The sequence below is a fragment of the Schistocerca gregaria genome, chromosome 8 (assembly GCF_023897955.1).
Source record: "Schistocerca gregaria isolate iqSchGreg1 chromosome 8, iqSchGreg1.2, whole genome shotgun sequence".
Taxonomy (NCBI): Eukaryota; Metazoa; Arthropoda; class Insecta; order Orthoptera; family Acrididae; genus Schistocerca; species Schistocerca gregaria.
Genome location: NC_064927.1, coordinates 99,849,403 through 99,869,706, shown reverse-complemented (window position 1 = coordinate 99,869,706; position 20,304 = coordinate 99,849,403). Strand labels below are relative to the sequence as shown.

Here is a 20,304-nt window from a genome sequence, read left to right as displayed (position 1 = left end):
CCGGCAGGCAATCGACTCGCCCAGTACGACAAACGCGCACGCCACCCCACCCACCAACCAACCAACCAACCAACCAACCAGTCGTCGTCGTCGTCGTCGTCCCGAAATCAAACAAACTCTCAAAAGCACAGCCCCTGCTGCCAACGGACGCAGGCGCCACGCAGCTCCCTTCCCGCCACACTCGATTCGCAGCGCAACTCACCCGGCACACCGTCAAACGACGGGCTGGGCTCGCCGCATCGCCGCAACCTACACACCTTCCCCGCCACGACGCACAGCCCCACCAGACGCCCGTGCCGCAACGACACTACTGCACTACCACTACCGCACTACTCCTCTCGCCCTTGCCATACACGACACAACACGCCAAAAAATGAAAATCCAAATACAAACAAAAACACCGCCCCCACGACCCAAACACATGCACGGCGCGCCAACACACGCGAGGCAAGGCACGCAGCAAACGGCGTCCCCTCCGCGTCGCGCCATCAACCTACACACACAAGGCAACCAACAACAGCCAGCCAGCCAGCCAGCCAGCCAGCCAGCCCCACTCTCACGCCGCAAAAACAGAAAACACACCGAAACCGCCAAACGCCGCACATTCGCGCTTCGCACTTACCACACACCTCTCGGCATCCGTTTCGCACACAACGACGCGACGCACATACATCATCACGGGCTACGCACGCACACCGCGACCCACTTTTTTACGACGCCCTCGGCAGAGCACACGTGCCCACGCCCACACACAGTCGACACAACGACGCAGCGCGCAGCAGACGCGGCCGCAACACATACCTCCCCGACGACGCGCCAACACCGCCAGCCACTGCTCACTCGCCCAAGCAACCCGTGCACACAACTGCCACACGCGTCCACCACGCCGCCGCCAACCACCCGCCCGCCAGGGGGCGCTCACGTCCGCGACAACAGCGCGGCACCGCCGGACCGGACCGGACCGGGCCGGGCCGGGCCGGGCCGAACCGAGCCGAGCCGCCGCCGCCTCCTCTCCACTCGGCACGCCACGTCCTGCTTGCAAAACACATGGCTCGTCCCTCTGTACACACAACGCGCCTGCCTGCGGTCGCCGCCGGCATCTATCTACCTGAGCATCGGAGCCAGGCCGGCAAGCCCACACTTAAATAATGCACTTCACCAGCCAAACAAACCCACTCTTCCTTTCTTTGCACAGCGCATGCAACAGCAGCCCCAGGAGCCGGGCCCGCCGCCAGCGTCTCCTCCTCCTCCTCCTCCTCCTCCTCTGGGCACAGCCAGCCAGCCGTTCCCACCGCCCCGCCCCTGCTCTGCAGAACAAGAAAAAACGAAAAAGTACCAACACACGCACCCAAAGCGTAAGCCAGACAAGACCAGCCTCTCCAAGGCCACACACACGCAAAAAAAAACAAAAAAACAAAAACACTACAACAAAATAAAATAAAAAAAGAAAAAGCAAGCCTGTCGCCTCGCCCCCGCCCGTCCCCCCCACCACATTCGCCCCCTCCGCTTGTTTTCCTTTCTACAATTTCCCTCTTTTCCACCCAATATCCCGCCGCGGTTTACGGGCACCGGCCGATTTTGCGCCCGCCCACATGTGTGCCTACTCCCCACCACCATTCCCTCCGCAGCCCGCAGCCCGCAGCCCGCAGCCCGCTTTTCCCCCCTCCCTGCCCACACCACACCACACCGACGGTGCTGACGTCGACACGCACCCAAGACAGGGGCCACGACCGTCTTTTTTCCTGGGCCCATCCCCGCACCGCACCGCACCTCCTTCCAATCAACGCTGTGGCGCCTGTGTCCGCGCGAGACGCGTGCGCGCCGCCTCTCTCAACATCCGTCCGCCGTCCGCCGGCCGGCCCGTTTTTCGGCCCCCAGGCCATCCGTCAACCACCACTGCCCCTGCCCCTGCCCCTGCCCCTGCCCGCCCCGCACCACACCACACACCGCTGCTTGCCCCGGCCGTTGCCACCAAAGGCGCCAACCGCAGCCCGCGCGCGCCAGAAAGAGATGGCAAAACTACAAGGACCCAGCCGACCGACGAAAATCAGAGCAATTGGCCGGGAGGATCAAAAAGAGAGCTCCGAAAACCACGGTAGCGAGGCGTGGGAGGAAACGTTACGAGAAGCAGAAAGGGACCAGGAAAAATTCTGGAAATTTCTTAAAACTCGTAAACTAAACACGAAACATCTACATCTACATGGGGAAGGAACGACCCCACAGACCGAGCTGAAGCACTGGCGGATTCACTAGAAAGGCAATTCCAAGCACCAGAAGCGGTAGATGACGAAACTGATGACCACCAGGAAATGGTACTCAGAAGGGTAAAACCGCATCCTAAGTGCCCCGATCAGAACATCTTTCACAATCCAATAAACGCAGAAACCCCATATCTTATCACATCACAAACATACACACATCCTAAGAAGGCATCAGGCCCAGATTCCATCAAACCGCAACTACTACATCACCTACCTCCAGCAACTATCAATTATCTATCTAACATCAATATATAATGCTTGCTTCAGACTAAACTACTTGGAAACAGGCCCGAGTCATCACATTACCAAAGCCAAACAAGGACTTATTATTTCCGCAAAACTATAGGCCAACTTCCTTGGAAAGGTTCTCGGAAAGCTCATTCAAACTGAACTGAAGAAATTCAATTCTTAAAGGATAACAACATAATCATCCCACAACAATTCCGATTCCGCGAAGAACACAGCACCACCCACCAGGTGACCAGACTAGTCGAGCACATATGTCAGGCCAGAAACATTAGACACAGTACTGGAGCAGTCCTGCTTGACATTGGAAAAGCATTCGGATAACGCCTTATCTACAAGCTCCACCACTACAACTGCCCCATCCACATTATTGGCTTCTTTTCTCCGCAACAGAGCATTCTATGTCCATGTACCAGGAGCGGCAAGTAACACTAGATCCATAGAGGCTGGAGTCCCGCAAGGCTCAGTGCTGGGGCCCATTCTCTACTCAATATACACAAACAAACAGCTGGGAGGACACTTGTCACTATTTGCAGACGACACTGCAGTCTACCGCAGCAGTTCTAACCTGCAATATAGAGTCACAAAAATAGAGCAACACCTACAATCCATCCAGAAATGGGCTAACCAATGGAAACAAAAAAAAAAAAAAAAACAATAAACGCGGAGAAAACCCAAGCAATACAATACGATTCACATTCAAAAAGAATACCTCCTAACCTGCATATACGCCTCAGAAATAACAATCTTCCATGGTCAGGCACAATAAAGTATCTAGGCATCAAGCTGGACAAGAGGTTGACATTTAGAGACCATGTTACACACGTTTGTAACAAGGCTGCAGCAGCAATATTCAGACTGTACCCAATCATCAAAGGAAACAGAATAAATATGCGCGCCAAAAAGAAAATCTTCAAAACCGTCATAGGAACCAGCCATCACTTACGGCTCTGAAAATGTGGTCAATGGCCGCAGACACCAACATAACAAGAGTAAAAAAGGGTGCAGAACAAATACTTCAGAATTACTGCTGATGCCGGCCGGTACCAGACAAACCGAGACATATACACAAACCATAACATACTCAAAATCCCGGAAATCATCCAAAGAAAAATCCATAAAGTTTTTTTTTTTTTCCACCAAACCACGGATTCGAACCACCCACTCATCAGAAATCTGGGACAAAATCCACCCGACCCAAGAACGACATTTCCCATCACGACAAAACACCACAAACTACAACATACCATGATAAACAAAAATAAAATACAAACACCATAACACTCACTTAAACAACAAACATCTACACACACCCAAGAGACCCTATCATCCCATCATTTTGTTACCCAACATAATCAGACAGAAGGCAGGGATCAAGGACAGATCCGGTCCTTCGAGTACAGGGGGTAAAAAATACCCATCAGACCAGCTCTCTCTCTCTCTCTCTCTCTCTCTCTCTCTCTCTCTCTCTCTCTCTCTCTCTCTCTCTCTCTCTCTCTCCTCCTCGCTTCTCCGTGCCGACGCTGCCCCGCACACGCGTTCGCGTTCGCATTCGGCCGACACCACACGACAGGTCTTTGGGGCCCCGCCACTGCGCACACGCACGCCTCCTCCTCTTCCTTAGTTCTTTTTCGCTTTTCTTTTCTCCCCCGCCCCCCGCTCTCACCGCCACATCATCCCGCAACCCTTGGGGGATGTTTCCCAACATCAACGCGCCCCAATTCCACTCTCTGCCCGTGCCGCTCTCTCCACTTTGCTTCTCCCCGTCCCCTACACACACGACTACCGAAACCCCGGTTGACACACCTTCTCGTAGGACAGGGGTGCGTGCGTGCGTTGTCTTGACGGTGACAGCAACAGCAACGGATCCGTCCATCCCATTCCCCCCCCACTCGGTAAAGAACCATGTTCAACCCACACTACACAACAAGGGGGGCACACACGAACGCGAAAGAAAGGGAAGGGCAGGGCAGGGCAGGGCAACTATCTCGTACACATTCTTCCTCAGAACCCACATATCACATCAACGGACGGCAGGCCAATTGCGGACTCAGCCGTGTCAGGCAAATCCAACCCAACCAACACCTCCCACGGAAACCCTGACACTGATCCAGCAGTACGTCCACATACATCGCCACACCAAATACGGGTGACGAGTGAGCAACAAATGGAACAATACACAACAAGGCTGACCTAATAAAAACTGCACGTCACGTCATACCTTCCAGACAGACGCAGTTCCGACGGGACGGCGGAACCGTATACGTACCTTTCAGCCACAACAACCGACCGACTGGACACGCCCGCGTCTCCAGCCAGCCAACCACCAGGGCCACACAGCCCGCAAGTTTCAGCGTCAACACTTCTTAACGTACGTTGCAAACTTTTCAAAACATTGCCACACACACACACCACGAAAAGCGTCAACCTCTCTCACACTGGATACACTCAACACTTTTTGTCGGCGGAGCTTGAGGCCAACGGTTGACACACCCCCACCGGCCACACAGGTTTCCCTTTGAAAATTGCAGTGACGGAGACGCGGCATTACGAGAGGGTTGTTTCCGAGAGCGCGAGCTGGACGGAGCTGCGGCGCCGCCGCCGAGGGGTAATGAACGCACGCGATGCCGCATGACAGCCCATCACCCAAAGTTTCACCCACAACTGCACAGGTCGCACCCCCTTTTCGCGCCATACTAGTGTCGATCGTCAATTACAGCTCACGGTGTTCGCATTTGCCACTTGACGGGGGGGAAAAGAAAACAAACATCTGACACGCCATGTGTTTCTCTCTCTCTGTTATATCTAGGTCATTGGGCAGCCACTGTAAAAAAAATATTTTTACGACATGGTTGGGTAAGTGATTTAAAGACAACAATTGTGGGTCACACACCATAGACCATTTCGATAGTGTTCTTGTTCTTCTCTTTTTCCTTTTTTTATCGCTCAATTGAAATAAAACCTGGGGATGATGCAATGCTGCGATATGGCACAACCGTCGTCCATTGTACACAACTCGGGAACAAAAAGAAACCAATTCAGGGAACGTTCGTTCCTTCACAACGTTTCTTTCAACGCACTTGGTCTTTACCATCCTGTATTCAACACACATTTCCTTTCATCAAACTAGGGCATTTCCATAACAGTTTGTTTCCGTTTCTGTGAGCACAATACTGCTCCTTCGACGTCATTTCACCATCTTAACTAGAGACAAACAACAAAATAGGAAAACAGCCTTGAGAACCCCGTCCACCAAATTTCAGTTAGCACGGCATCCAAGATTCTTTTCCGGGGAGCGCAGTGCAGCTGACGCTCCTCAGACCATATACCGTCGCCAGTCTCACTCAACTCTTGCGCATTCCATTCTACGCTACGTGACAATGCAAAAATGAATGAATCAAACCCGCCCAGAGAGCGTCTTGTGCGAGGGGACACACGATATAGAGAACAACAAAACACACAGGGGACACCACCAAAGTTGGAGAGAACGTTTCCACCACGGCAGCCGCGCCGTTACGCGCTTTTTTTTTTTTTCCTCCCCCCCACTGCACACCTCCGACACCACGGGAACGTTCACCGTCCCGTTGCCCTACACTGGCGTTTCTTTTCAACCCCCCACCCTATTCCTCGCTCCCCGGACATTCGACCGATCACAAAGTGCAACCTCTCGTTACCGTCGGGTGCCCCTCTTCATCCCCGGGGCGCCAACAACAAAACAAAAAAAAACAACAAAAAAAAAACACCACCGACGCCGTCGTCTCGCGTCACCTCACTCAACTGAGCGGAAAATACACGTACATCCAGAATGACGACACCGCCTCCACAAACAAAAACCAGACGTCAGACGTCAGGTCGAAAGAGGGCACCGTACGTCGTGGCGCGTGGTCTCCTAACTCACCTCGCGCGTACAAATACAATACAATACAATACAATACAATACAATGCAATGCGTGTCACCTCACGTTCACACACACCTCCACGCTCCACTTTTACGTCGCCCAACCAACCAACTAACTTAACGCACCCGCTCGGCGTAGAAGCAGCTGTAGGCGGCAACGTGTTTCTCACCCTCGCCACCAACGGTGTGACATCCGACAATCGCGGTTTGCTTTCCGTTCCACACCTCCGGCCATACCATACAAAGGGGACAAAAAAAATATATCAAACAAGCCAACTCCAGCGATCCGCCCCCCTAACACCAACACGTCTCGAAACACCCACGCCCACGACCCGGCTGTGGCTAAAGTGCGTATCCCAACGTCACACCAAAACCAAAGGCGCCGGCGCCGCACCACACCACAAGCTACAGCTACAGCTGTGCCGCCGTCCACCCGCTCACAACAACAACAACAACAACAACAATTCCGCCCTTCCCGCAAAGGCATTTTGGTGGCCCTGAAAAGGGCCGTTTTTTTTTTCTTTTCTTCGCCGCGCCGCGGACGAGCCTCCTATTTCCAAGAGCCACCTCCTTACTTGGAGCTCGTGTACTTGGTCACCGCCTTCGTGCCCTCGCTCACCGCGTGCTTGGCCAGCTCGCCAGGCAGCAAGAGCCGCACAGCGGTCTGGATCTCGCGGGACGTGATGGTCGAGCGCTTGTTGTAGTGCGCCAGGCGAGAAGCCTCGGCCGCAATGCGCTCGAAAATGTCGTTCACGAAGCTGTTCATGATGCTCATCGCCTTCGAAGAGATGCCCGTGTCAGGGTGCACCTGCTTCAGCACCTTGTAGATGTAGATGGCATAGCTCTCCTTCCTCTTGCGCTTCTTCTTCTTGTCGCCCTTCGAAATGTTCTTCTGCACTGTGTGGGGAGACGCTGACTGGAGCGGAGCGCTTGACTGACTGACTGACAGGACGCACGACGCACACGCACTTGCGCTGTGGATGCCGAAGCGAGCGGACGCTCTTAGCTGACGCTACCGAGGCTATTCCTTTGTTTGGCGGTTGTGTTGCAATCGGCTGCGCGGGTTCACGCATTTGGCTTCTCGCCTTGCGTGTTCTCGTTCACCGGTGTTTCCTTTTTTTTCCTTCTAGGTTCGGATCAGCCTGCTAGGGACTCAGGTGGCAAATTCCACGTGGCGTGACCCCACAATCTGAAAAGCAAAATCTGTCGTCTTTTCTAAAAAAGCAAAGTTGTCGTGTTGGGGTCGCGACATGGAGGAGGAGCTGCAGCGAGATGATCGCTCCGGCGAGACGCAGGGCGCGGTGGATGGCCGTCCAAGGGAGGTCTCCCTAACGGCGGCAGCATCTGACCCGCCATCACCGACGAGGACGACGAGCGAGAGTGCTGCACGTGGCCGCCGTGGTGGCGCGGAAATTTCCGCGAACGCACGTGGCCGCTCCCGCACACTCTCAGGACCGCGACGACGGCCAGAGCCGCCGGTTCCCCTAACAAAGGAGGAATTTGCCGCCGCCATCGCGCGCCTGACTGCAGAGGAGAGCTTCAGCTGTATGCAGCGGCTGGCCACGGGGACAGAAGAGGTCAGGGCGGGGGCACTATTGAAACTCCGGTCTTTGGTGCCCGCGGACATGCGCGCACATGTAACCGCCACGACAGCTGCCGTGCCAGCAGTCACGCCGGCCACAGAGCCCGCCACGCCATCGCCAGCGTGCAGTCTGGCAGAACCGGACAAGCCTTCAGAGGTAGAGCAAACCTCACGGAAGCGCCCAGCCGCGGCCGTAGAGGACACTCCCTCCCCCCAGGCAAGTTCCGGTCGCGCCAGGCGGAAGAAGAGGGCGCGCCGTAGGACGACCACGTCACCGAGGCAACCCGATGGAGAAGGCTTCATCGCGCCCCCCCGGCGCCATACAGCGAGAGCCAGGGCGTTCGAACTGGTGACGCCAGAAGCGGTCCAGGCTGCAAACCGGTTCGCGGGCCTGCCGGAAGTAGCCGAGACCGACGGGGACGGGACACAGCCGACCACGGCGACGAAACCGCCCCGCCGCCCGCCGCATATCTCTATTCAGTTTCCCGGCAGCTATACCGAGCTGAAGGGCAAGCTGTACGCTGTCGCAAAACCGCGAAAGATGATCGCGGGCAACGACACGTACAAGGTTCGACCAGACTGCATGGAGGACCACGCGAAACTCATGCAGCTCTGCGAATCGGAGAAGTGGCACTGCTTTACGCAGAGCACCGATCAGCTGAAGCAGCTGAAGGCAGTTATTCGCCATCTGCCTATGAAGATGGAACCGGAGTTCCTACAGCGGCAGCTGGAAGAGATCGGCTTCCAGACCCGCCACATCGGCTTGATGAAGTCACCCAGGACCCACAGGGACATGCCCTTGTCCCTAGTGGTTCTGGTTGACAACGTTGACAACCGGAAAATTTTTCAGGTTGACAGCATTGCCGACTTCGACGTAAAAGTCGAACCACTCCGGGCGAAAGGCAGGCGAGCCCAGTGCTTCAACTGCCAACGCATGGACCATGTGTCCAAATTTTGCAGGATGCCGGAGCGCTGCTGCAAATGTGGAGGGCAACACCAGTCGCGGGACTGCCCCAAGAAGAAGGAAGACCAGCCGACGTGCTGCAATTGCGGCGGGGACCACGTCGCGTGCTACCGAGGGTGCGTCGCCTTCAAGCGAGGGAAGCGCACCAGCCGCGTAAACCCGGGTCGCAGCTTTGCGGATGCAGCTAAGGGGAAGCCGGCCGCCCCCTCCGAGCGGCCTGGGCCGCTCGCGGGGGGGGCCGCACCGGCACCGCAGCCGTCGCAGCTGCCCTCGCCGGCGGCACCGCCTGCGGTCGGGGGTGTCGGCTTGCCGGCGCCCGCGGCTGCTAGGATGGTTGCCGCCCGCGCAGGGCGTTCTCAGCACGCCGCTCCGCTGCCGACTACGGGAAACGTCGCGATGGAGTCGAACCTTCCCGAAACAGTGAAGGATGACTCCACCGAGCTGGCCGCGCTTCTGCAGTCGCTCAACCAGCTGATGACTCAGCTACCGGTGCTCGTGGGAGCAGTGACGGCGGCCCTCCAGGCCACCGCCGGGAGAAGCCAGCCCTAATATGGATAACGACCATATTTATGGGTTAACCATCTGCACGTTTAACGCTCGGGGTCTCCACCCTCAGCAGGGCGAGTTTCGCCAATTCCTACGGGACGAGGCGGTCGACATCTGCCTTGTGCAGGAGACCTTCCTCAAACCCGGGGTCGACGTGCGAGCAGCAAACTTTTGCTGCTACCGAGATGACAGAGCCACCCATGGGGGCGGCACTGCCATCTACGTGAAGAAGTCACTGCGCCACCACCGAGTTCAACTGCCAGCGCTCAACGCGCTGGAAGCCACGGGAGTGGCCGTCAACACCACCGCCGGAAAGATCCTTTTCGTGTCGGTCTATCGGCAGCCTAGCAGACCGCTAGACGAAGCCGACTTCGACGTCCTGCTGTCGCTGGAGGGGCGAGTTTTCATTGCCGGGGATTTCAATGCGAAACACACCGAATGGAACTCGCGAACTGTTAGCCGCAGCGGGCGCCGCCTCTCCCGCGTTGTTCACCGCAACGGCGCGATCACCGTGGGGCCGTTTGACCCCACGATCTTCCCTGCACGGGGACAGCCCGACGTGCTCGACATTGCCCTTCTGAAGGGCATCGGGCACTTCGCGACCGCTGAGACGCGGAACGCTCTCTCCTCCGACCACGTACCAGTCATCTTTGGCCTCGACGTGGCCGGAACTTCTCTTCCAGACAGCCGTCCGAGCTATCGTAGGCTCGACGCCGAGCGCTTTCGGATGAAAGCGCTCGAACTGCTCGAGGACGCGCCAAACCCCACCGTGGTAGGGGCAGACGCCGCCCTAGCATTCTTCACCCGAAGAATACTCCGAGCAGCTGAGGAAGCCACGCCGAGACGTCGCCAGGGAACACGAGACTTCTCGCGACAGCTACCGCGCCCTATATTGGACGCGATCACTGAGAAGAACCGACTGTTTCGTGAATGGCAGCTCACTCGCCTACCAGACACGAAGCGCCGATTAAACCGCATGAGACGGGAAATCAAGGCAGCAGTCGAGCATCACCGGAACCAGGAATGGGAAGACCTTGTGTCTACCCTCAATCCTGAGGATGGCAGTGCATGGAGGGTGGTAAAGTCCTTCCTACGCCGGCGACAGCGAATACCGCCTTTACAGGTCGGGAACGACTTCGCCAGCGACCCCGACGCGAAAGCCAGCGTCCTGGCTGACGCCTTTGCAGCCAACTTTACACCGGTGGCCGACGTCATCGACGACGACCACATGCGGCGAGTCCACGAGCAACTGCCAACCTTCCGCGGCGCAAGGGAGGAAGGCGACGTTATCGAGCCGATAACGGAGGAGGAAGTTGCGGTGCAACTTCGCTCGCTGAACCCCAAGAAGGCCGGAGGCAGCGACGGCGTCACAAACCTCCTGCTGAAGAACCTTCCACCGGGCCTACACCGGCAACTTGCCGATGTTTTCAACGAGATTCTCCGATCGGGTGACTACCCCTCTGCGTGGAAACACGCGGAGGTCGTGGCCATCCTGAAATCTGGCAAGGACCCACGCCAGGCATCGAGCTACCGACCCATCAGCCTACTCCCGTCCCTCTCGAAAGTTTTCGAGAGGCTGTACGCGAGAAGACTGATGCGACACGTCACCCAGGAGGGCATCATCCCGGACGAGCAGTTCGGATTCCGAGAAGAGCATGCCACTTCCCACCAGCTGTTGCGGGTGGTAGAACCGGCCATGAGGGCACTGGAGACAAGGGAATTCCTTGGCGCAGTGTTCCTCGACGTCTCCCGAGCGTTTGACTCGGTGTGGCACGACGGTCTCGAGTTCAAACTCTTTGAGCAAGGGATACCGACGTCTCACATGACGTTGCTGCGGTCGTACCTGTCCGAACGGACCTTCCACGTGAGGGCTGACGACGGTACGTCCACAGACCGGCAGATACGTGCAGGAGTGCCGCAGGGGTCGGTTCTCGGCCCCTCGCTGTACTCCCTGTACACTGCAGACGCGCCGAAAGTGGCAGGAGTCGAACTGGCGCTGTATGCTGATGATACAGCCCTGTTCACGCGCAGCATGAATGCCCAGGTGCTGAGAAACCGCCTCCAACGCGGGTGTGACGCCTTGGGCTCATGGGCAACAAAGTGGCGGTTGAAATTCAACGCCACAAAGAGCCAGGCAGTCGTCTTCACTCGAAGACTTCTGCCGCCAGGGCTTACGCCGCTCGAAATCCTGGGAGAACCCATCCCATGGAGTGGGACGGCAAAATACCTAGGGGTTACCCTAGACCGCAGGCTCACCTGGAAGCATCACATCCGTGATGTGAAAGGGAGAGCAGTTGGACGCCTCCGCGCCCTGTATCCACTGCTAAACCCGCAGTCAACTTTGCCACCGCTTTACCTAGCATTGGTTCGCCCACTGTTAGAGTATGCGGCCGTGGTCTGGGGGAAAGCCGCAGATGCTCACATTGTGACTCTGCAACGGATACAGAACCGCGCCCTGAAGACTGCTATGCATCTTCCAAGGCGCTTTTCGACGCGCCAACTCCACGAGGACACCGGAATCCTGCCTCTTCGAGAAAGGTTCCGCACCATCGCCAGGAAATTCTACGAGAGGACAGAACACTCCCGTAACCGGCTCATCCGTGGACTGGGCCAACAACCACATCACAGGCCAAGCACGCGCTGGCCTGACCTGCTGAGGGATTAAGTTTTTACTAATCCCCCAGCAGAGTGTGTTACTTTTTCTCTTACAGGTCACACCAGCATGGAAAAATCAACAAGTGTGTTAATATATTTTTCTTCTCTCTTCCACAGGAACCGCAGGAATGACAAATCTGTCTAGACTGCACCATTCTCGAGCCAAGGATCGGCTCGTCTTTACAGCGTCAGCGTCAGCGTCAGCGAAATGTTCTTCTGCGCCTTGCCAGCCTTCTTGGCGGCTTTCCCGCTAGTCTTGGGCGGCATCACGAACAAACAGGCAGGCAGGCACGCGCAGTCAGTCAGTCAGTCAGGCGCTCCTCTCCAGTCAGCGTCTCCCCACACAGTGGCACCCGCCGCACGCCGCCGCCGCACCTTTACCAGCTCGCCCTGCTGCGGCCGCCGACCAATGGGGCGCGCGCGCAACCGGCCGCCGCACCCGAGCCCATAAAGGACCCCCACCCCGCCGGCGCCGGCACGCACTCCGCTGCTCGACTCGCTGCGGCTCGCACCGTTTGCGTTGTGCTTTTCTTTCTCGCTTCTTTCCAAACTAGCCCATCGCCATGTCCGGACGCGGAAAGGGAGGCAAAGTCAAGGGCAAGTCAAAGTCCCGCTCAAGCAGGGCTGGGCTCCAGTTCCCGGTCGGCAGAATCCACCGCCTCCTGCGCAAGGGAAACTACGCCGAGCGCGTCGGCGCCGGGGCGCCCGTCTACCTCGCCGCCGTCATGGAGTACCTCGCGGCTGAGGTGCTCGAGCTGGCCGGAAACGCGGCCCGCGACAACAAGAAGACGCGCATCATCCCGCGCCACCTGCAGCTCGCCATACGCAACGACGAGGAGCTCAACAAGCTCTTGTCGGGCGTCACCATCGCACAGGGAGGTGTCCTGCCCAACATCCAGGCCGTCCTGCTGCCAAAGAAGACCGAGAAGAAGGCCTAAAAGAGAGACAGCGCAATCGGCAACCGCCGCGTGCTCCCTTGGCACGCAGCGCGCCATTTGCCGCCTCGGCTCAAAAACAAAACACAATCGGCCCTTTTCAGGGCCACCACACAAACCTACGTCCAAAGCAGAATTCCAGTCGTTCGTCGCACCACTTTCTTTTTCTCTCTCTCTCTCTCTCTTTCTGTGTACGGTTTTTCCTTCTTACACACACAGGCGCCGCCATCTTGTACACACGTACTTGGCCACCTCCTCCACTCCACTCCACGCACGCACAGTCTCGCGACCATTAACCAGCACACGTGGCGCACAACAACACACCTCAAAAATAACCCCTCGGCACTCAGCCGCGCCGCAACACACAGCCCATCCACCGACAAGAAGCATACAAGCAAAGAGGGAGGGGAAGGAAGGAAGGAGCTCACACAACGCAAGGGCACGCTTCCTTCCCTCCCAACCGCACCGCACACCACGTCAAAAAAAACTCCAAACAAAACTAAAAGGCCAAGTAGACTAAAAAGGAAAAGGAAAAAAAAAAAAAACCAGCAACACAGACTCTTTCGCACTTTTCAACTTCCGAACACTGTGGTGGCCCTGAAAAGGGCCGTTTTTCAATCTCTCTTTCCTTCCTTCGGTCTCACACCGCCTAACCGCCGAAACCGTACAGGGTGCGCCCCTGCCTCTTCAGGGCGTACACCACGTCCATGGCCGTCACAGTCTTGCGCTTGGCGTGCTCAGTGTACGTCACCGCGTCGCGGATCACGTTCTCCAGGAACACCTTCAGCACTCCGCGCGTCTCCTCGTAGATCAGACCAGAGATGCGCTTCACGCCGCCCCTGCGCGCCAGGCGGCGGATCGCGGGCTTCGTGATGCCCTGGATGTTGTCGCGCAACACCTTGCGGTGCCGCTTGGCGCCACCCTTGCCGAGCCCCTTTCCTCCCTTGCCGCGGCCTGTCATTCTTCTTCTTCAAGCGTCTCAACCACAATAATATAAAAAACAGAAAGCAAGGCAAGCTCCTCACCCGGCGCTAGCGAGTCGGCTACGGTTGTGGCGCCCAGCTCGCTCGCTCGCTCGCTGTAAAATGCTGGCTTCATATGCCAGGTGTAGGGGCAGGTTAAGCAGCGGTGCTGCTGTTCCTGCAGTGACATCTTCAGGGTGCTTTTATTCCTAACAGAGTGAGCTGTCCTCACTAGGCGTCAGTCATTGCGACGCCATATTTGTTACCGACATCGTGCTGCGAGAGAAATTACTCTCGCAGTAGATCTGGCCATCGAGTCGTTGGCCTATGGTGGACCTGGCGGCCCAGACCACGAATCAGGCGACTGGCAGAGTGTTCTGCATCGCTGTAGAACACCCTGGCGATTTGCCGGAAGCGGTCCCGTAGGAAAGGGATGCCCGCTTCCTCATGGAGCAGCCTTGCTGGGTAGCGAGGCGGCTTGTGGAGCGCAAGTCGCAGCGCCCTATTTTGCACGCGTTGAAGCGTCGCAATGTGCGTCGCTGCCGCGTTACCCCACACCACGGCCGCATATTCCAGTACCGGTCGGACGAGGGACAGATACATGGTGAGGCCGTGGCGTGGAGGAAGCGTCGATGAGGGATTGAGGAATGGGTAAAGCGCACGAAGGCGCCCCACTGCCCGCCCTCTGACGTCGCGGATGTGTGGCAGCCACGTCAGGTGTCTGTCCAATGTCACCCCGAGATATTTGCCGGTCCGCAACCATGGAATGGGGCCCCCCATGATCGTGACCGGCGGTAGGTCCGGTGGCATCATCCTTCTGCTAAAGATGACAGCCTGGCTCTTCGCAGCGTTAAACTTAAGGCGCCATTTCGTGGACCAGGCACCCAGGACGTCACATCCGAGCTGGAGGCGGCGGCGCATCTCGGCCGCGTTCATGCTGCGGGTGAACAGCGCCGTGTCGTCAGCATAAAGCGCCAACTCCACGCGTGCCACCCGCGGGGCGTCGGCGGTGTACAGGGAGTACAGCAGGGGACCGAGGACCGACCCCTGCGGCACTCCCGCCCGAATCTGCCGGTCGGTGGATGTGCCCTCATCAGCTCGGACGTGGAAAGTGCGCCCCGAGAGATACGAGCGCAGCAGGACCACGTGCGACGTCGGTACCCCGTGCACAAAAAGTTTGTACACGAGGCCGTCGTGCCACACGCAGTCGAAGGCTTTGGAGACGTCGAGAAGTACCGCCCCTAGGTACTCTCGCGTCTCCAGCGCACGCATCGCCTGCTCCACGAGGCGCAACAGCTGCTGTGTGGTAGAGTGGCCCCGCCGGAAACCAAACTGCTCCTCGGGAAGGAGTTGCTGCTCTGTCACGATGCGCAGCAGCCGCTCCACGTACAACCTCTCAAACACTTTTGAGAGGGACGGGAGCAGACTGATCGGCCTGTAGTGCGCTGCCAGTCGCGGATCCTTGCCGCTCTTGGGGATGGCAACCACTTCCGCATGTTTCCATGCGGAAGGGAAGGTCCCAGTGCGGAGGATACTGTTAAAGATGTCCGCCAGAGATTGGTGTACCTCCGGCGGTATCATCCTCAACAGGTGGTTGGTGACACCATCGGTGCCACCCGCCTTCCTCGGATTGAGGCGACGGAGCTGCAGGTCCACTTCCTCGGGTGTTATCTCCTCGATCACATCGTCAGCCTCCCTTGCAGCGAGGAAGACCGGCAGGCGATCCTCCACCAGACGAACATGATCGGGATCGAGCACACCATCAACAGGACGAAAATTTTCCGCGAACGTGTCCGCGAGGATGCTGGCTTTAGCATCCGGCTCGCAGACAACGTCCGCGCCCGCATGGAGAGGCGGGACTCGCTGGCGACGACGAAGGAAGCGCTTGGCGGTCCGCCAGGCACTACCATCCGTCGTAGTTAGGGTGGCCACCAAGCCCGCCCAGTCCCGATTCCGATGTTCATCGATGGCTGCCCGAATCTCGCGTCGCGCCCTGTTGAGGCGGCGCTTCGTTTCTGGCTGCCGTGTGAGCTGCCACTCCCGGAAGAGGCGATTCTTGTTTGTTATCGCCTCCAGGATAGGCGGCGGGAGTTGGCGCGACATGTCTCGCGACCGGTCCGGCCGCCTGGGGGTGGCCGCCTCCGCCGCAGCTAGTGTGTGCCGCGTGAAGAAGGCTAACGCTTCTTCAGCCCCATGCACAGCGGGATCTGGCGCGCCCTCGAGTCGGGCAAGGACCTCGTCACGGAAGCGCGTCTCGTCGATGCCACGGAAGTTGCGGCGGACGGACGGCAGAGATGCACCGATGACGTCCATGTCGAAGACCACCGGGAGGTGATCGGACGACATGGCACATCGAACGGTGGCCGAAGTGAAGTGCCCAACACCTTTGAGCACGGCGATGTCGAGCACATCTGACTGGCCTCGATGGGGGAAGACAGTGTGATCATAAGGCCCCAGTACTATCGCGCCATGCCGCTGTGTGGCGCGGAGGAGTCGGCGGCCGCTGGCATTGGTAATGCGGGAGTTCCACTGCGTGTGCTTGGCATTCAAGTCACCCGCAATGAAGACTTTCCCGCGCAGAGCCAGCAGGGCGTCGATGTCGGCCTCCTGAAGCAGTCCCCTCGGCGGCCTGTAGGCCGCAACGAAGGTGATCACCCCTGCCGTCGTGGTGACAGCCACCCCAGTGGCCTCCACTGCAGTGAGGGGCGGAAGCGGGACGTCATGGTGCTTGAGGGACGCCTTGATATAAATAGCCGTCCCCCCGCCATGCGTCAACCTGTCGGTGCGGTAGCACCGATAGTTGGCCACCTTGACATGTATCCCCGGCTTCAGAAAGGTCTCGCACACGAGGCAGATGTCAATTGCCTCGTTGCGCAACAACTCCCTGAATTCCCCTTGTTGGGGGACCAAACTGTTTGCGTTGAAAGCGCAAACGGTGAGGCCATGGATGTGGCGATTATCCATGACGCGGCGGGGTTGCAACGCCGGCCTGAAGGGCCGACGTGACCGCGGTGACGAGCACCGGTAGCTGCTCTAGCAGCTGGCTCAACGACCGCAAGAGCGAACGGAGCTCGGCTGCATCGGTGGCCGAGGGGGCGGCGTTGGCCGCTGGGGCGGCCTCCGCCACTGGGGAGGCCGGTTGCGGCAACTCCGTAGTAGACGACTGCCGCGGAGCGTCGGCAGCCGGTTGCGGCGTAGCACGAGGTGCTGTCGTCTGTTGCGGCAGTGTGTCATCGGCAGTCCGGCGTGCAGCGGCATGGGTGGCCCGGCCCGCGCGCCGGCGACGCCTGCGCGGGGCGGCAACCCGCGCGCTCTGCGTGGGTGTTGGGTTGGCCTCCCCCCCGGGCGAAGCCGGGGACGGCGCGGCCGGTTGCCTCGTCTCGCCCGCCGCCAGTTCCGAACGTCGGGCGGTGGCGGTTGATGGTCCGCCCTTGGTGGCGGCAGCAAAGCTGGTGGATGGGTGCACCTTACGAGAGGGAGCAGCCCCTCCGCTCCGGTGGTTTCGGCCCCTTTTAAAGGCCGAACAGCCTCTGTAGCTGGCAACGTGCGCGCCGCCGCAGTTGCAGCACGTCGGCTTCTCTTCCTTGGCAAGCCCGCAAGACTTGCTCTCGTGCTGTCCCGCGCATTTGACGCAGCGGGGCAACATAGAGCAGTAGCGGGAGACATGATCGAGCCTCTGGCAGGAAAAGCACTGGGCCCTCTTGCCTTTGGCTCGGAGAGGTTCCACCGCGACCCTGACCCGGCCGACTCGCTGCACCTGGAAAATCTTCCGATTTTCCAGGTTGTCGACGAGGACAACCTGGTACAGTGGCATGTCGCGGTGCGTGCGTGGGGACTTCATCAGTCCGGTGGACCGGACGCCGAAGCCCATGTCTTCGAGTTCTTCTCGAAGATAGTCCGCCCCAAACTTCAGTGGAAGGTGGCGGAACACCACCTTCAGAAGTTTGAGCGGCTCAGAGGGGTGCGTGTAGCACGGGAGGCCATCTCTGGAGATGGTGTCCATCACCGCGCGGTACTCCTCGTTGGAGGACACCGTGACCTTGTAGAGGTCACGGCCAGCAGTCTTGACAGTGGCGGACGTGGCCGCCCTGTCTAGTTTTTGCTGGAACTCCTTGTACCCTCCCGCCCATTGGATGACGATGGGCGGGGGCTTCTTTTGGGCCGACACAGGAGGCGCGGCACCATCTTCAGTCGCGTCCACACTGGCCCCCGCGAACGCGTTGGCGGTCGGCAGCGGCGTCGGTTGCTGCAGCGCAGCAGCCCTGGCAGTGCGCCGCCTGGGAGGGGCGACAAAACCATCCTCATCCGGCTGCCGGGAGGTGGCAGGTGGACGAGTGGGCCGCCGCGTCTTCGACGGTCTCGGCGAGGCGGCGCTCGCGGAGAAGCCCGCGATAGTCGTCCCAGAGTCCGTGGTGGAAGGGCGGGAAGCCCTCGAGGCCTTCTTCCGCGGCCTCGCTGTGTCGGACGTCTGAGAGGGAGTGTCGGAGTCGTCATGCGTCATAGCCCGGCGCTTTCTGGGCGCACGGGCAGCGTCAGAGTCAGTGTCACGGCGCTCTGACTCGGCAATGGCCTCAGCCAAATTTGCGTCAGGCAGGTCGATATCCTGCATCTCGGCGGCCGCAGCTAGCGTAGCCACGGGCTCTTCTCGTGTCTTGGGGACCAGGGGTGCAGCCGGGGGCACATCGACCTCTTCAGTGGTCGAGGCCAGCGGCGCAACTCCCGCCGAGGCCGCCACCGCCGGGACCGCAGACTCGCGCGATTCAACCGGCGGGGCTCTCGGTGGCACACCCGACACTTGCTGCCTCGTGTACGGCAGAGTGGCACCCTTCCGAATGTGACAGAAGGCGAGTATAGTCGCCTCGTCGTCCTTTCGACCCGGGTAGGAACCCCCGTGAGCGAGTTTGTTCATAAGGATGAACACTCGACCACGAGAGAGCACATCAGAATCCGAAGAGTCATTCCTGTCATGGTCAGTTGTCGTAAGCCGGTTCGTCATAAGTGGGGGGCCGGATGGGGCCGCCACCGGGATCAGCTCAGTCGCCCGAGCTGGCCCCGACGGGCGGCGATCCGCCACACCCTTCGCAGGTAAAGCAACCTCTCTCAACGGCATCTCGAACAGCACTGCGTGCGTGCGTCGTCCGTCGACGTCGACGCGTGGTTGTGGCGCCCAGCGCGCGCGCCGCCCCCCTATATAGACTCTGGGGCCCCGCGGCCCGCCCTCCCCTCCCCCCACCACCGCGCACCGAGGGCATATAAGCGCAGCACCCGGGGCGCGCGGGCCCTGGCGCCTGGCCTTCAACCCGGCAAAGACGCAGGCACTCATCATTTGTCGGCGGCGGTGGCCGGTCGCCTATCCCCCTGTCACTGTGCTCGGCACCCCCGCCCCCTGGGCCAGAACAGCTATGTACCTGGGGGTCACCCTGGATAGGGCCCTCACCTGGCGTCCCCACATAGAGGCCATCCGGCGGAAGGCCTTGGGGCGCATCGGCCAACTCTACCCTTTTATGAACCCTACCTCTACCCTTCCCATTCCTCTTGCCCTCCTCCTCTACACATCCCTCATCCGCCCCCTCCTGGAATATGCCTCGGTTGTGTGGGGCAATGCCGCGCCTACGCATCTCCACCGCCTGCAGACAGTACAGAATCGTGCCCTTCGAATTGCCCTTCGCCTCCCTTACCGTTTCCCAACCCGTGAACTTCACCTCCTTGCCAATATCCCCCTCCTTCAAGACCGTGTCCGATCCTCCGCCATCTCCTTCTATGACCAATCCCGTCATTCCCCCAATCCACTCATTGTCTCTCTTGGCACCCGCCTCCATCGCCTGGCCACCACTCGCTGGCCCGACCTCCTTTCCCGCCCCCCCTGACACCTCCCATCCACCCCCCCGTCCTGTTACTTCTTCCTCTTCCTACCACTTCACCTTTTTTGTCACACCATCCTGAAATATCTGCCGCCACCGTCATCGCCGTCGCCAAGAAGATCTGGCCAGGACGAAGGCCTTTCGTTTTCTTCATCCTCTTCCTGTCATCTTTCACTATTCTTTCGTCTGTCACTCAACGTTTCTTTTCCGGCTAGTCAATGGAGCCGTTCGTTTTCCTCTATCTCTCACTATTCCTTTTACTGTTCTGTCACCTGTTACTGTTAATTACCGTGCAACGGCCAGTCAATTGGGCCTTTCGTTTTCCTGCTTCTCTAACTATCCCTCTCACTATTCTTTCATCTTATTAAAAAAAAAAAAAAAAAAAAAAAAAAAA

The 20,304-nt window shown here is 58.6% G+C and overlaps 1 protein-coding gene across 1 annotated transcript; it reads left to right on the top strand.

The window, feature by feature from the left end:
* Window positions 1-7,655: 7,655 nt before the first annotated feature.
* LOC126285044 (uncharacterized) lies at window positions 7,656-14,352 on the top strand. Its single transcript, XM_049984367.1, has 2 exons — window positions 7,656-8,555; window positions 14,266-14,352. The coding sequence occupies exons 1-2, from the start codon at window positions 7,656-7,658 to the stop codon at window positions 14,350-14,352; spliced, it is 987 nt and encodes a 328-aa protein (XP_049840324.1).
* The last annotated feature ends 5,952 nt before the right edge of the window (window positions 14,353-20,304 follow it).

What these genes read in the sequence shown, in the direction of transcription:
- LOC126285044 (XM_049984367.1), top strand. Translation starts at nt 7,656, where the DNA reads ATGGAGGAGGAGCTGCAGCGAGATGATCGCTCCGGCGAGACGCAGGGC. An exon ending in CGGGCAACGACACGTACAAG is followed by an intron (nt 8,556 to 14,265) that starts GTTCGACCAGAC and finishes TATTCCTAACAG; the next exon opens with AGTGAGCTGTCCTCACTAGG.